This window comes from Zingiber officinale, chromosome 4B, assembly GCF_018446385.1.
Source record: "Zingiber officinale cultivar Zhangliang chromosome 4B, Zo_v1.1, whole genome shotgun sequence".
Lineage (NCBI taxonomy): Eukaryota > Viridiplantae > Streptophyta > Magnoliopsida > Zingiberales > Zingiberaceae > Zingiber > Zingiber officinale.
Window position 1 is genome coordinate 43,441,045 of NC_055993.1, and position 17,885 is coordinate 43,458,929.

The following is a 17,885-nucleotide window of genomic DNA, read 5'->3' on the forward strand; positions in this document are numbered from 1 at the left end:
CTATGTGTCAGCATCCCAGTCAAAATCTAATACCTAAATATGCCTTACCTGCACAAAGCCAAGTTCTTCCTCTGGTTTTTCTCTCTGCCGGCGCTAGGGAACAGCAGGGACAGTAACAAAAGTGATCACTGGAGAGATCAAACACTGCTCGGGAAGCAGGCACAGTGCTGTATGGGTGTCGGCTGTGGCCCAAATCTAGGGCACGGTGTGGCTCGGAAAGGAGGAGGAGTCGGCCAGAGAACTAGGGCTGCGGAAGGTCGGCGATAGTGCTGGGTCACAAGGGAAGAAAATCAACGACAATTGGGCAGGGAAGTTGTCAATTGATCGGCACTGTTCAGGGCTTTGGCCGGCGGTGGAAGAGATCCGGCTAGGCACTCGAGATGGAGGTCGGCGATCGGAGATAGGGCTCGCGGTGTGCAACGAGGAGCGGCGGTGGTGGCTCACTGCTCTCTAGGGCACAAGAAAAGAAGAAGAGTGGCGAGATGAGGACACGGGGGAAAGAAACCACCAGCGCCGGCGGTTAGGGCTTTTCGGCGTCGGGTTCGTGAATGAGGGAGAAGAGAGGCGCGGGTGAGGGCGCGGGAGAGAAAGGCTCGGGTGCGCGAGGGAGAGAAGCGGAGACGGCGTCGGGGAAAGAAATAAGAGAAAAAGAAAAGAAAAAGAAAAAGGAAAAGGAAATAAAACTTTTCCTCATTAAAACAGGGTAGCCTAAACAGGCTTTCCCCGAGTCCCATTTTATCCCAGTTAACTTGTCCGTACGAGCTCCGAAAAATTCTCGAAAAATTTTCAAAAATTCCGGAAAAATCCCTTATTAATATTCGCCTATTTTCCGGTATTTTACATTCGTTCTGCTAGAATTTTTAAGATTTAGGGACAAATTTGGTGATAAAAAAAATTTGACCCCAAATTATTGTAATTTACTATGTATTGATAATTTTTACAACAAATTATTTTTCATCTCAAAATTCATCCCAATTCTGAGACAAATCCATAGATTTGTCCCAGATTTTGGGACAAATACACAGATTCATCCCAGAATCTGGGAAAAATTCACAGATTCATCCTAGATTGCAGATTATAATTTTTTTTTATTATTTTCATCGCCAAAGTTGTTGTAAATATGGTATGAAAATTAATTTATCGCAGATCATAAATTTTTGTATAGAGTTGCTATGATAATTTTGCTATAAACGAATTTGGCGACAAAATTACAATTTGTTGTCAATTTCATCGCCAAATTTGTCCCCAATTTTATAGTCATTTGCGATGAATATTATTTTTGTTACAAACTTGACGACGAATTTGGCGACAAAAATATTATTCATCGCCAATTTCGTCCCCAAAGTCATCACCAAGTTGGCAACAAGAATTTTAGGATAAAAATTATTTCGTCACAAAAATTTTTGCAATGAAAATTTTTTAGAAATTCATCCCAGAATTCATCCCAAAATAGTTTTTTTTTTTTTTGTAGTGATTTGTGGTTGGAGTGTACTACTATAAAGTTAGAATTTGATATGGAAAAATAAAAATTAGTTTTTTTGATAAATACTAGAGTATCATATTAACTTCCTAAATATAAAATTTACTTTAAATTTTATATTTTATTCTTTTGCATCAGATGTTCTATTTATTTTATAAATTAAATAAAAATATCATTTAATTTAGGAAAGAAACAAAAATAAAGAGAATGAATTGTTAATAATAAGTAGATATTATAAAAAAAATAATAATAAAAAATATAAAAGAAGAAAATAATAAAAAAATAAAGATAATAAAAATTTTAGGATAATATGATATAGTATATAATGAAAAGTCATGATTTAAATTTAATAAAATAGATGATTTATAAAGATATATAATACTCTAAATATAGAGTTTATAAGATATTATAAAAAATTGATATAATACTATAACATTCTAGCATTATAGTATATATTTTTTATAATAATGAAAGTTAAATTCCGGATCAGTAAATTATTAGTAAATTACATACTGGAAACCTTTCTCTCCCTAAACCCTAATTACAAACTCAAAACCCTTCTCTCCCTTAGTGACGCCATCCTCGGGGTTATTAAGACCCGAATCTTAGAGCACCACGCTTCTGCTCTCAGTAAAAACTTCCTCCCTCGTTGATACCTCCATCGCCCTTGCAGTGCATCTCCCTTCCTAAACCCTAGCAGCAGCGTCGTTTTGACCTGTTCGACGAAATCCTACCAAAGGCATCGCCAGGCGATACAAACGACGCATCAGGAAAAGAACAATTCACGCTGTATGTCTCTTGCTTTCCTCCTGCTTCTTCGACATCTGCTAGTTTAGTCGGAAGCTTTTTAAGAATTGAAATCATATGGTATTTTGGGCTATTTGGAACCTTCTCGGGTTAAATTACTGCCATACCGTACTAGTTTCATGGAAAGATATAATATTGCAAAAGATGGTCTCTTTTTATGCAAGTTTCGCATGGAACAGAATTGGTCTATTATTAATAACATTGAATTTATTTGAAAGTTCGCTCTGTTCTTGTTCTTTAAGGTTTTTTCTCTCCTTAATAACAAAAACGGAATAATTCCTTGATCTGTCTATCTGATTCTACCAAGCGTGGATAAAGAATACTTCAGTTGATAATGTTTGGAAAATGTTGATCGACAAATTCTTTCCACACCCGGAATATTTTCCTTTCCCTAGGACTTGGAATCCTAATTGTCATTTGTTACGCAAAGAGAGGGCAACATCTCTCAACCTTTAAAATGCGGAAGAAGAGAAAAAGATAAAAAAAAAGAAAAGAGATCGCGTGGAGCAACAAGACAAAGGTGCATAAAAGGAGAGCAAACATGAAGAAGGAAAAGAAGAAGAGTTATCGTGGTTCGACGACGTGCCTACTTCACAAAAATGGCCAAAATTTTATTAGAATTCCCTCTACACAAGAGAATCACATCTAATGATTCTTGTGTTTGTTGTTGTACAATAGGTTTACAATGATCCCTATAAATAATGCTAAACCCCAGACCCGGTAAAATCGTAATAGAATTTTGTTATGAAAAATTATAACAAAATTCTGTTATATAAAATCTTAACAGAATTTTATTATGAAAAATCTTAACAAATTTTTTTCATAACATCCTTCATATTAACCTTCACCTAAATATGAGCCACCCGTCAATAATTTCCACCTTGACGAATATTCACCCCTTCGAAGAACACGAGTATCTGAACAAAACTCCATCTGAATCTCTAGGTCTGGGCTTCCTTCCTCTAGCATCCAGACATATGGATCAAGTTCAAGTAATGCTTAAACTTCTCTTTGTTAGCATATCTGCAGCATTGTCTACAGTGTGAACCTTCTCAAGTTGAATTTCCCCAGAAGCAATCAACTCTCTGATTTTGTGAAACCTCACATCAATGTGTTTGGTTCTCGCATGATACACTTGATTTTTCGCTAAATATATAACACTCTGACTATCGCATAACAACTTGACTCCACCTTGTTGAACACCCAGTTCTCTGACCAACCCTATAAGCCATAAAGCTTCCTTCGCTGCTTCAGCTGCTGCCATGTACTCGGACTCCGTAGTAGATAATACAACAATAGATTGTATCATAGATTTTTAGAAAATAGGTCCTCCTACCACAGTGAATACATATCCTATAGTAGACCTCCTATTATCTGCATCTACGTACCCAATAACTGAAGGATCTTTCAGTTGTCTACTGAACATGATGCCATAATCAGTTGTATTTCTCAAGTATCTGAAAATCCATTTCACTGCATCCCAATGTGGTCAACCAGAATTTAAGAGAAACTTGCTCACCATACTAACTTCTTGCGCCAAATATGGTCTCGTGCAAACCATGGCATACATTAGACAACCAACTGCATTGACATAACGAGCCTTTGACATCTCTTGGATTTCATTATCCGTCTTTGGATACTGTGTACTGGATAACTTGAAGTGATGCGCCAGGGGTGTGCTCACCGACTTTGCATTCTTCATGTTGAACCTATCTAGCACCTTCTCCACATAAGTACGTTGAGACAATCATAATCTCCCTGCAACTCTATCCCTGTGAATCTCCATCCCAAGAATCTTTTTGGCTTCTCCCAAATCTTTCATGCCAAATTCCTTGCTCAGTAGTCTCTTCAATTTGTCAACCTCTTTCATCTTCTTTGCAACAATGCGCATGTCATCTAAGGAAACCAATGATTCATCTTCAAGGCTCTTCACATATATGCAACAGTCATACTCACATCTCCTATATCCGTTTTGAGTCATGTATGAATCAAAACGTTTGTACCATTGCCTAGGAGATTGTTTCAATCCATGGAGCAATTTCTTCAACTTGCAAACCAACCGCTCTTGTCCGGGCTGACTAAATCCCTCGAGTTGTGACATAAAAATCCGCTCCTCCAAATTTCAATGAATGAATGCAGTTTTCACATCCATTTGCTCAAGTTGCAAATCGTGATGTGCCACTAAAGCCAACATCGCTCTAATTGACGTATGTCTTACCACCGGAGAGAAAATTTCATCATAGTCAATCCCCTTTCAAATACCTCTTTGCTACCAACCAAGTCTTGAACTTCACTTCTTCTCCCTCTGACATTACTTGTTTCTTCTTGAATATCCACTTGCACCCTATAGCTTTCTCTCCTTTAGGAAGTTCCACTAGATCTTACGTTTGATTCTTATACAACAACTCCATCTCCTCTGCCATAGCACTCGTCCACCTGTCCTTCTCAGAGCTGTGTATCGCCTCCTGAAAAGATGTAGGGTCTCCACTACTAGTGATAAGCGCATAAGATACCAAGTCTTTGAATCTGTATCTGGTGGGTGGTTTTACGACTCGTCTCGTTCTGCCACCAGGTATAGTGTGATGCTTTGTGTGCTTTGAGCTAGAATCATCGGAGTCATGAGTCTCTAGCTCCACCTGCATAACATCTTTCTCCATGCTGCTTTGTGGTGTTTCCTTTCCTTCTTCCTGAGTACGCTGTAACATAGCTTTCTCATCAAACACCACATCTCTGCTGATCACCACTTTGTTTGGCTTAGGATCCCAAAGCTTGAAGCATTTAACTTCTTTCTGATACCCCAGAAAAATATACTGCTTTGACTTGGCATCCATCTTTGATTTTTCCTCACTAGATATGTGCATATAGGCTGGACATCCAAAAATTCGAAGATGAGAGTAATCTACTTGATTCCCTGTCCATACTTCCTCTGATACTTTGCCTTCTAGTGTTGCCCTTGGTGATCTATTAATGAGATAACATGCCATGTTAACCGCTTCCGTCTAGAAATTCTTTTCAAGCCTTGCGTTCAGCCTAAGACATCTTGCCTTCTCAATGATTGTTCTGTTCAACCTTTCCGCTACCTCGTTCTGCTGAGGTGTCCTGTGAACCGAGAAATATCTCATTATCCCATGCTTCTCACAAAATTCCTGAAACTTTGAATCTATGTACTCAGTCCCATTATCTAGCCTAAGACATTTGATCTTTCTTCCGGTCTGGTTCTCCACTTCAGTTTTCCACAATTTAAATTTTGTAAAAGTTTTCAACTTATGACGCATAAAGTATACCCGGACCTTTCGTGAGAAATCATCAGTAAAACTCACAAAATACAAGTGCCCTCCACGTGATGCTACACTGGCTGGTCCCCAGAGATCCGTATGTACGTAGTCCTAAATTCCCTCCGTCTTATTTGCTGCCGTCTTGATTTGTACTTTGCTTTGTTTCCTAAGAACACAGAATTTGTAGAATTCAAGCTTACACGCCTTGACACCCTTCAACAAATCTCTTTTGTGAAGTTCTAGCATCCCACATTCACCCATATTCCTTAGCTACATATGTCACAAGACAATACTGTCTGATTCAGACTCCATTGAGGCAGCTCCACCTACAACTGTAGTCTCTATCAACTTGTAAATGTTTCTTGCTACCTTTTATCTTTTTATTACTGTCAGAGCTCCCTTGCTGGCCTTCATCACCTCGCTCACTAATTTGTAATTACAACCAATATCATCCAGTGTGTCTAGTGAAATCAAGTTCTTCCTTAGCTCTAGTATATATCTGACATCACATAAAGTTCTGATCACACCATCAAACATCTTGATTCTGACGTTCCCTATGTCGATAACTTTGCATGACGCATCGTTTCCCATCAATACTGAAGCAGAATCAACTGTCCTATAGGTGTCAAACCACTCCTTGTTTGGAGTCATGAGATATGAACATGCAGAGTCTAAGATCCATGTATCTGTCAACTGCTTCGAACTCGACATAACTGATAGCGTATCTCCATCACCGCTCTCTGAATTTTCTTCTTCAACTATGTTTGCAGACTTTGCCGAACTACCTTTGTTCTATGCAACATATTTCTTTATCTCTGGACAATCTCTCTTGATATGACCTTTGCCTCCACATTTGTAGCACATGATCACCTTTTTCCTTCTCGATTTAGAACGAGTCATGCTGTTGTTACTCGATCCATGTCGAGATTTACTCCTACCACGTTCTTGGTTGCTATTTACCATAAGTCATTCTCCTTGAGAAACTTGATCGCTTTTTTTCTTCCTTTGGTGAAAATCTAGCAACGCACCTAGGATCTCCAATTTGAGAGTTTCCTTACCCCACATCAAAGTAGTAACCAAATTCTCGTACATACGAGATGAAGGTAGAGAATTCAACAACATCAGCGCCTTGCCTTCGTCTTCGATCTTCACATCAACTCGCTTCAGATCACTTATAATCTGGTTGAATACGTTGATGTGCTAGCTCAGATTGGTTTCTTCCGTCATCTTCAGCCCGAATAATTTCTGCTTAAGATACAGCTTATTTGTCAATGACTTTGACATGTACCAGCTTTTCAGGTTTTGCCAAGGTGCTACCGGTGACTCGTCGTCCATGATATGGTACATCACGTTATCCGTAAGACAAAATCTGATTTTTGCTACTACCTTCGCCTGAAGTTCTTCCAATCTGATCTCTCTATGTTTTCCGATTTTCTTTCTTCTAGTGCCTTCACCACGTCTTGTTGCACCAACAAGTCCTTGACCCTTCTCTGCCACAATCCAAAGTTTCCGGTTCCGTCAAATTTCACCATATCAAACTTCATAGAAGTCGTCCCGGGCATGTTGAAGAAATCCGCTAAAATCCTGTATTTCTGATACCAATTTATTGTGCCCAAAGAATGTCCACATATCTCCACAATGACATGATATTGTCCACTTTGGGCCTAGGCCCTCATGACTTTGTTCTTAGGCTCTCCCCAAAATGCCTCATTCCAATGGAGATATCATGCATCTTTTTTAAACCCATGATCTTTTTCAAATCTTTTCAATGTGAAACTTTGATTGAATCCCAACATCATTTATATTTGGCATATTAGTTCCTACAATGGTTAATTTTCTGTCTTTTCCATTTTTTTTTTGTCCGTTGCTTTTAATCCATATCTTTTTAATTTTAATATTTTAATGCACAATACTACACATAGTTTGGTAAAATTTCCTACGAAGGAAATTTATTATTCTCTAAGATATTTTAACTCTAATGGTGTGTCACTTGGAAGGATATAAGAATGAAAAGAATTGAATTTGTCAATTTCTCTAGCTTACTTGGAGGGAAGAGGAGAGGAGAGGAGAGGATAAAGGAATTTAATTCCATCCAATTCTTTCATTTTATATCTACCCAAATCAGGTAAATATCAAAGTGAAAGGAAGCTTGCTTTAGTTTCTGTAAACTTTGAATCTTTAATAAATGCAAATTTACTTTCTCCTTTTAGAGTCTGTTGAAGTAAACAAAATGATTGGAAGGAAAATAATGTCCTCACCTGAACTACATTTCTCTCGCATTTCCTTCTCTCATAGGAAACAAAACTTTAAGACATTGTTTTTTTTGGCAATATGTGTAATAAACTTTGTAGAAACGAGTCTTTTTTTTTGTAATAATACTTTGCTTGAATTTTTATTCTCAGCAGTTCTGTTCTTTTCAATGATATAATGGATATTTTTCTTGAATGGTAGGAGCTTTAATGTGGATGAAAATGACTTGATTGCATTGCCATATAACTTTTAAACAGGAATATTGATATTGAAGATGGTGTTCTCACAGAAGCCTGTGAGTGATATTTGTTGCTTCAGCAGGCTATCTTACAACATCAACTCCAACTATGTTTATGGTTCACGAGTTGACTCACGGATGAAACTTTTGGCAGTTCACATAGAGTGCCCAACAAAGCTCTATCTTTACCATGATTCACAGATTGATAGATCTCCTCCACTTCAAATTTCACATATTAGTCCACAACTGAATGGTGGTCCCATAGATATAATTGAGGGAAGCATCAAAACTTTCTGTGGTTCTCGAAAGTCGATGACCACTGAATTCGCTAAACCAATGTGGTTATCAACTTCAAACATAAATGGTTCAATGTTTGATGGGTACTTTGTGGACTGTGATGAGCTGTCCAACAATGACATCCTGCGCAATTTCTGCAAAAAAGGGAAAATCATGGAAGCTTGCAGTTTGATTGATGTTATGGCGCGATTGAATCAGGTGCCAGATTTCCCATCTTGTGCAAACTTGATCCGTGGTTTGGTCAATAATGATAGAATTGAAAAGGCCACTCGTGTTCTTAATATCATGATTTTTTCTGGTGGGGTTCCAGACATTATTACATACAACAAATTGATAGGTGGTCTTTGCAGGAGAGGGCAGCTAAATGCTGCTATTAAACTTGTTGAAGAAATGAGTTTTTGTGGTTGCGATCCTGATGTGATAACATTTAACATTTTGTTTAGATCCATGTTTTCCATCGGTAAGTATGACGAGGCAATCTGGTTTTGGAAGGATCAGCTGAGAAAAGGTTATCCTCCATATCTTGTTTCTTACACTATTCTTCTTCAACTTGTATTCAAACACTGTGGTATATTGAGAGCTATTGATGTTATGCAAGATTTAATCTCAGAAGGATGCTATCCTGATCAGGTGACCTTTAATTCTCTCCTCAATTTAATCTGCAAAGGGGGCAACTTGGATGACGCCAAAATCATTATGGCTGGTTTTACGACACATGGTTTAGAACCAAATGCAATAACCTATAACACGATACTTCACTGCTTCTGTATGCAAGGACAGTGGGCTGAAGCGGATGATATACTATTGATCATGAAGGAAGCTTCATTTACACCAACTGTCGTTACATACAATATCTTAATTAACAGTTTGTGTAAATACCAGATCCTTGATAAAGCGATTGATATCTTGATTATGATGACGAATGAGGGTTGTTCACCTGATATTGTCACTTACAACACTCTTCTTGCAGCAATGTGTAAACTGGACATGGTAGAGCAGGCTTTAGATATACTTCATATTTTGAGGGACCACGGATTTTCTTTGGTTGTCATTACATATAACACCTTGATTGATGGACTGGCAAAGAAGGGGGAGATTAAGAAAGTGATGTCTTTGTATAACGAGATGATAGATGATGGAATCACTCCCGATGACATAACCTATGGTTCACTGGTTATGGGATTTTGCAAACAAGATATGGTCGATGAAGCAACACTGGTGTTGCAAGAGATGGTTAAGAGAGGTTGCAGGATTAGAGGCAGTACTTCTACCCTTTTGATATGGTCGTTGTGCAGAAATGGAAAGCTGGATACAGCAGTTGAAATTTTGAGTACTATGGTATCAAGATGTACCAAATCCAGTAAAACGTTTTACAAGGCACTAGTTAAAAGTGTTGCTGACTCTGGAATGACTGAGGCAGCTACGCGGATGTATAAGATGTTAATTGAGCTCAAAGTTCTTGAAGAAGACTGAATGTAGAGTAGGTTAGAAATTGTAGGTTCATTTTGAGTCTATTGCATATCACTCCGTTTACCACTTCTAGACTAGCTACAATTATTTCATTTGATACTTCTAATTGATCTGTTTTTGTCTTTGGATGGTGTGAAAGAATGTCTTAAGAATTGAACTGATACTAGCTGCATGAAAAAATTGCCTTAAAATGACGCTGACTAGGCTTATCTATGGATCCTTAAACAACCCATCTTTCCTTACAATGTAATTAGCTACTGATGTGGGGAAAAAGTGAGGCCTACATGTCCTACTCAAGTCAAGGTACTAGCCTAAGTGGGTGATATGGTGCATAAAGGTGAGGCTGATAAGGTCAGGTAGTTAAAAGTCAAGGAGATGTGACAATCAATAGTCAAGGGGACATGACAGTTAATAGTCAAGAGGATGTAACTGTCAATAGTCAAAGGAGCGTGACAGTCAACAATCAGGAGAAAGAGAGAGTTGGATCGAATGGTCACAACCAGAGCGGGTCCCTCATATCTGATACATAAGATGGAGCTAGTACTAGTTCCTGACCTGTCCTCGATTGATCGGACTTCCCCAGCTCAGGCTATGTAGCCAGGCCTGGTACTTTCACTAAGACAACTCCCGATTGGCCCTTCAACGATCAAGACGTGAAAGATGTGTCCCTCACCACAGTCTCATATATAAATAAAACCCGAGCAGGTCGCCATAGCTTATCCTCCTCATCAAGACTCAAGTCGGGTGGTATATTTAAATGGTCATCCCGAGCTGTTTGTAGCTAAACTCGGGCAGGACAGAAAGTGCTAAGCGACAATAATGTCAGAGAATCGTAACCTCCTGTCAGAGAATAACTACCATACGTCATGATATTCTTATGGTCTACTATCACTTGTGAATGAAACTTTCCTTTCACCAATAGAAGACCACTATACATCCTCTCTCACCCAACAAATCCTGACACCCGACATTCTCGAACAGCAAGCAGACTCTGAAGATATGCTGCATCATATAAAAAGGGAGGTCCTCTTCCTTAGCAAGATATGTACATATACGTACTCGTCTTCAACAGTTCTTTTTCCATCGTACACTGTTCTTCTGGGAAAACTGACCTGGCTTGAGCGTCGGAGGGCTTACGCCGGGGACATTTTCCCTAGTTTCAGGTCTCTAGCGCTCCGGGTTCTTATCTGAGTGTGTGCAGAGTTCAAGTACTATCAATCTTCATACTATAGATCAGAGAGTTCCACGTGGGGGTTTGCTTTTCGGACATGCATACACCGGGTGCGTCAAAGTCACCTCTCTGTCAATACTAGTGCCATCTCCGCTGATCTCTGACTGACTCAGATTCCGGACAGGATCAATTTGACGTCTTCTGTGGGAATCTTCTTCACTTGTTCTGGAACGTGACGATGGAGGACACTAGTAAGATCAACGTCACCATGACAGCCGAAGGTATGAACTATTCAAGGAAGCCAAGAGGCGAGCGGCTTTTGAAAAGCACACCACCGTTTTACAACCACAAAGGATTCCTACAATTTTAAAGGACCAGACCTCGCCTAATCGCCCGAGCTCAGTCGGGCGAGGATCTAAAAATCTCATTCACGATTAGCTCTTGTGGCTCTCAGTAGAAGGAGTTCCTCTCACTTGATCACGCAATAACCCGAAGGTACTCCTATAAGGAGATCTAGCTTGAAGAGAAGTCGTGAAGTAGGAATGAAGAACGAGGACGAAATAACTAGAATAAGCCTTTATAGACAAAGGGAGTAAAAGAAACATGAAACAACAAATGTGTTAGACAAGAAGTCACTTGAACTCTAAAAAACCATCATCGGGCATTTTTTTTGATGATTTGACGATGGTCTAGGAAATCCGCTAGAGGGTCAGATGACAGGTAGTATCCTTCTCTGAGCTGTTGGACTGCTCCTACCACGTCATATGTGAGTGACCTAACAAAGCGATCTCTTACTTGGAAGCCAAATTCTGAAGAACACAGGTATTCCTCTCAGCTTGTCCGAAGACGGTCGCTCTTCCCTGCCTTATAAGCTTCTAAGGCGATGACAATGTTGGACAGGGCAGCTCATGCTTGAGATAGCTCCATTTGTAAGGAACCCAGTTCTGTGGTCTGGGATTCCAAATCTTTTCGGTAGTCTATTAGGAGCAGGTCTTTGGTATTGAACTCATTAGTCCAGTGATTCATCTCTTGCTTGTGCATGAGCATAAGGTTGTCCAGAGCCTTTATCTGCCGAGCCAGTTCTGACAATGCCTTCTCCTTGAGGGCTAGCTCCTCATGGTACCTGGCGTCGGCTGTCTGGTGGAGGGCTTCAAGCTTTTTCTTACCATCTCGTAGAAGACTGGACTCCAGTAAGGCTTCACTGAGAGTTTGTTCTTGAGATGCATTTAACTTCTTCAAAGACTCTACTTTCGCCTTAAAGTTGGCACACTTCTGGAGTGGAGTCAGAAGGATGAGATTCCAGTTCTTCAATGTGATCTTTTAGGATTTTGTTTTATCGGTACATGTTCATGGACACTTGGCTCAAGCGCAACCCCTCGGCAAAAAGCTAGCCATAAAGAGGGTCAGTCAAAATTGGAAGGGAAGAGCAGTAAAGGAAGGTGAAGGACTACCGCAACAGAGTTTTAAGATAATATGTCTACTTGGTCGGGAAGTAAAAGGGCATCTAGTTGCTCCGCAGATTCCTTCTAAGCATTTGCCAATTTTCCCCACGGTAAAATGGTGTCGGCATAAGGAAGGGGGTCTTCATGCAGACCCCGCTGGGAAGGCATAGTGGGGTGAAAGCGAAACAGTCACGACCTAGAAGAGCTAGGAGCAGTCCCGCTGGTAGCAAGACGGGTGGAAGTGGAAGGTTGAGGAGACGAAGGCCTGATAAGGGCAGCTGGTGAAGATCGCCTCTCTGGAGTCCTCTTCTCTTGATCGACTGGGGCTTTCCCTCGGTCAGGCACTGTTTTGTCTTCCTGGAATAATAGTAGGGCCGCCCGAAGGTCTGGACTCTGAAGCGAGGGTGGAAGCATGCCGGGGTAGCTGGGTAGCCGGGGAGGCTTCCATAGGCCTACACCTCGGTCGACGCGCGAGCGGCTGCTCATCTAAATTTGACTCCTCTTTCGGGGTCCGGGGCGACGAGCATAAGAAGCAAGTGGAGTTTGCCGAGTAGGAACAGGAGTACAACGGATGGGCTGTGTCGCTTGAGGGGCGGAAGGACGAGGGGTAGAAGTTCCCAAGACCATATGGGAAGCATTCGAAATGGAGTGCTGAGTGCTTCGATCGGCTAGAATTATTCTCCCTTGGAGATTTATTTCCATAGCACTCAACGGAAGAGACCTAATTGCAGACGCTCGGGCAATATTATCCGCTGCAGAGATGTAAGGATTAGAATAAGATGGCATAACAGGACTAAAGCCGGGGTAGTACTTACCCAGAGAGTGTAGCAACTTTGATGGCATGAAGCTTAGCTCAAATAAATACAAGACATCCTTCATCAGTAGCATGCGCAAATCAAAGCGTCAACTTGCTAGTTGTGCTGATGCCTCCATAAATGCGGTGTCTGAATGATAGTCTCCTAGAAAAGGCGTAGAAGGGAGAGCGGTCTGGTGCCCGGTTAGCCATGCTACGACAGAGGGAAAGCGGAGGAAGAAATACCTCTCTTTCCACTCTGGCTCTGAGGAGGGTAAAGGAGTGAAAAAAGTAGTCCTGGGGCGAGCCTGGAAATGAAAGAGATCTTCACTATGATGACGAAGGGTGAAAAAAATAGTGAAATAGGCGAGGAGTCCAGCAAATGTCACACAAGTTACAAATGAGGATGAACCCGCATAGAATCCGGATTGAATTAGGAGTAAGATAAGAAAGAAAAATGCGGAAATAGTGACTTATGTCGGAGAAAAAGGGGTGGATGGGAAAACGAAGATGTGATATGATCTGCTTCTTAAATAAAGTCACATAACCTTGAGGAGGTTGGTAAAAGCGATAGATCTCGGAGGGTTTGATAATATGCATGGTAGTAGATACTTCGTACGAGAAACAAAGATCGTCTAGATCTACGCCGCTAAAGGTCGACACTCCGGGCGCGTATCCAGACTCTAGCGGGTCCATGAAGAATTTACATAAGGGAGTGAGGAAGGCAAAGTCAAGAAGAGAGGAGAGAAGAGAAGACGCCTCTGACTATCAGCGACCAGTCCCGAAGAGAAGGCGAAGGAGACTATTTATAACTAGCAGAAGGGGCGCAAGGTGCGGTGCCTCGACATTAGCACCAATCATATAATCATAGTAGAATCGGATGACGCCAGGAGGTTATGTCAGTCGTTGGATCATCATAAAAAATCGCGTCAAAGTTTGTCTTGATTGGAAGAAGGGAAGTAGATAGCCACGTGGTAGAAGGAGAATGAAAGCCTTTATTACATCGAAAATATGCAAGGTAACAGTAATCCTACTCGGGCAAGTAGGGTGACTATGGAATCACGGGACTTCATGACCAGACGATTGATAGTAACATAGGGCAACTTGCCTGGGAAAAGAGAGTGACTGATGTTCCTAGTTAGGCACAACCAGGAGGAGCGATCCTCCCTTGAAATAGTACCTGCTCGAGCAGATGGGTCGACCATGCATCCACCGAGTGGTTAGGCACTTAGCTTATCACTTAGCCATAAAAGGGGTAATGCTAAAGGGCCTTGGGTAGGCCTCGTAGACATAAAAGCAACACAGTTCGCTAATAACATATCCAACATAATAACCACAGTGCAAAGGTTCAATAGAAAATCCAAGACATTACATTATTAAGTAGAGGAAGATAGCTACAGGATGCGCTAGACTATTCAAAAATGGGGAAAGCCTCTTCAGGGAGCTTATTGAGTAGGTGGGTACGATCTAAAAATCTTCAGGAGGAGTTGATCGCAACAGACCCTTCTCTTGAAGCTACAACAGGGCCTCTTCGCCGCTATAGCACAACATTTGGCCGATGAGGCGGCCTACCTTGGTACCAAAATCCTTGGAAGCTAAGAAGGACGTCTTGTGAGCCGCAAGACGAGAATCCTCCCCCGCTCGATACTCCTTCAGCTCTTCCTGGACCTTTTTCAAGTCAGCTCGAGACTCGATTAGCTCCTGGAGTGTGGTCATGGCCTCGTGGCCTTGGTTTGGGCTGCCGTAAGCTCCGCTCACATCGACTTGATAATAGCCTAGGCCGTATCCACTTGTTTCTGAAGGGATGCCTCCCAATCAGCACTAGCAGATAGTTCAGTTGTTTTGGCTACTAGATCTATCTGTAGGGAGGAGTGGGCCTCCTACATGCTCAGTAGTTGAGAGGAGAGGTTGGTAACCTCCATTTCCTTCATCTCTAAATCGGTCAGGATTTGGACGTGTCTCAGACCCTCAGACCCTCATACTTAAGCTTAACCGCACTGGTTTTCAGGGAGGCCTCCAGGGATTTCACCTTATCAGACTCAACACGGGCCAAGTCCCTGGCAATCTAACTTTGGTCCTCCGCTGTTTGCAAGTGAGATTGTACCAAACTCTCCGAGGTCGTGAGATCCAAAATCCGACCCGCTGTCGTAGGGGATGCCGGTTCTTGAATATGAGTCCTTAAGGACTCATTTTCTCGACAAAGGATGACCACAAAATGAGAATTGCCCAACCCCATGATGCAGGTATGCAAATAGCACTAGATCAGTAATAGTTCGAGGAAATGAAAAGGGAGTAGCTAAAACTTACCGACGCCATCTGTTGGGAAAATGTGTCAGACAAGTCCAACTGTGGGCTTTCCAAAATCTGGTTAGCAGTGTTCTTCCAGGAGTCGGCCAGGGCGCCATGTAGCTATACCTTACCGCAATTGGGGGGAGTGCTAGAGGAAGGAGTTGTGCCCAACACTTGGATGGATGGCATCTGAAAGGAGGAAGTAAACACATACTGCCCGTTCGAGCGGTCCTTTAAACGAGAGGAAGGCACTGGAGCTGCTGACGATGGTTGATCCATGGACATTGGTGGTAGAGAGGGCGTGGAAGTCGTGGGCTGGCGCCCCATTCGGGAGGATGTCTAGTCCGTGACTTGAGCATGGGACTATAGAGGAGGCTGCACCTCCGAGGAGGCGGGAGTGCTGGACCGGGGAGGAGTTTTGGTTCGGGTAGATACCCGCGGCAATGGTGGCCTCTTGGGGGAGGACTGGACCGAAGAAGTCATGCATCGCCTCTTGCGTTCAAGGCGCAAGGGGCGCTCGACTGCTAGAGAAGAAGTCCTCTCACTAGACGCAGCGGCGATAGAAGGTTCAACAGAATGGCGAGATCCTTCTTCAAGAACCTCATGTTCTCCCGTTTGTTTAGAGAAGGCTCCTACTAAAGCGCTGGCCTGGGAAACCTACTGGACAGACATAATTTCTCTTTCGTGCTTCCGCAAAATGTCACTGGGCAGCATGGAGGAATCAAGGGCAAAAGCTCTAAACATGATGACTTCTGCAGATGAAAGAAGATACATCAGTTAGTGAAGATATGAGGGAAGAGTTATTTGATCTTACCAAAATGTGCAGTCAAGGAAGTCTATATGGGACTTAGCTTAAAGGTATGCAGCACACTCTCCCATAGCAAGGAAGGGAGTTGGAGTGGCACCCCAACTAGTTTCTCAGAAGCAAGGAAGCAATCTAACTTGTGCTGATAGTCGCTTAACTCAGAAGGAGGGGGAAGACCTGAGCGCCACTCAGTGGGCCAAGCCACAGGATCGGGTAGTTGCATATAGGAAAAATGGGACTTCCAGCCTTTATTGGAAGAAGGCATGCCCGTGAAGAACTCACACCCGAGCAGAGATTGCACTATAAAAATGTCGAGGCCTGATCGTTTGAGGGAATAAAAATAATGAAAAAGTTGAGGAGTCAAAGGAAGGTCATATAGACAGCATAGGATTACCATTCCGCACACAGAACGAAAGACATTGGGAGTAAACTGGGACAAGGGGATACAAAAATATTGGCTTTAACTTTGAAAAGAAAGAGGGGATAGGGAAACGTAGACCACCAAGAAGATGATCCCTGAAGAAGGTCACACAACCAGGAGGAGGATAACAGGGAAGATCAGCAGGCCTAGGAATGTGGAAGATGTAGTCGTCAGAAAGTTTCAAACTAGACTGCACTGACTTAAGATCACTTCTATCAAAATCAAAGTGGAAGAAGGCATACCAGGGGACTAAAGTTTCTCCGACCATAATCTGAAAAATGTAGAAGAAAGAGAAAAGGAAAAGGAACACTTACGAAAGAAACACATGAACACTAAGGCAAGCAAGTAGGGAAGAAGAAGTATCGATAAATAGTCGCTCGATGCCTTTAGGGGATTAAAACTAAAACCACTAAGGGGCATAGGGATGCGAACCGAACAATCAAAACGACACTATGAAGGATAACCGTCGGATCGCCAAAAGGGAGGTGTTATCGAGTCTTGTGCGGAAAGCGTGAGTCAGCCGTCGTATCAAAGGAAATCAGTCAGACACGTGTAATCTTCCTATAAAATGATATTTATGATGGAAAAGATAGGAAAATCATGAGATTGATTTGGTGAAACTGGTGCCATGCCTCGAAGACCAAGAATTCTATACCATTACCTTGGGAATAGGAGTAGGAGGCAGTGGGAAACGTTGATTAGAATTTGGCGTTTCGTCCCAACCTCGAAATTAGAATAAGATTTAAATTTGGCCAAGGCCTGATGACTGAGTGGGACCTATGACTACATGTTAATCCAAGGGCCACAAAAGATAAGTCCACGGGTGACCAACGACCTCTCGGCCAGCATTCCAGACTCTCGCCCGAGCGCGAGTTATAAGTGAGCATGCTCTCACAACCAACGACCTCTCGATCGGCGTTCTAGACTCTCACCCAAGTGCGAGTTATAAGTGAGCATGCTCTCATGACCAACGACCTCTCAGTCGGCGTTCCAGACACTCGACCTGCGCGAGTTATAAGTGAGCATGCTCTCACGTCCAACGACATCTTGGTCAGCGTTCCAGACTCTCGCCCCAGCACGAGTTATAAGTGAGCATACTCTCACGACCAACGACCTCTCAGCCGGAATTCAAGACTGTCGCTCCAAT

At 42.0% G+C, this 17,885-nt stretch overlaps 1 protein-coding gene across 1 annotated transcript; it reads left to right on the forward strand.

The window, feature by feature from the left end:
• The first annotated feature begins 7,444 nt into the window (after window positions 1-7,444).
• LOC121975002 (pentatricopeptide repeat-containing protein At1g08610-like) lies at window positions 7,445-9,941 on the forward strand. The gene has a single exon (XM_042526343.1). The coding sequence runs from the start codon at window positions 8,087-8,089 to the stop codon at window positions 9,818-9,820; it is 1,734 nt and encodes a 577-aa protein (XP_042382277.1). The 5' UTR covers window positions 7,445-8,086; the 3' UTR covers window positions 9,821-9,941.
• The last annotated feature ends 7,944 nt before the right edge of the window (window positions 9,942-17,885 follow it).

Coding starts and splice junctions, on each gene's coding strand:
- LOC121975002 (XM_042526343.1), top strand. CDS start 8,087: ATGGTGTTCTCACAGAAGCCTGTGAGTGATATTTGTTGCTTCAGCAGG.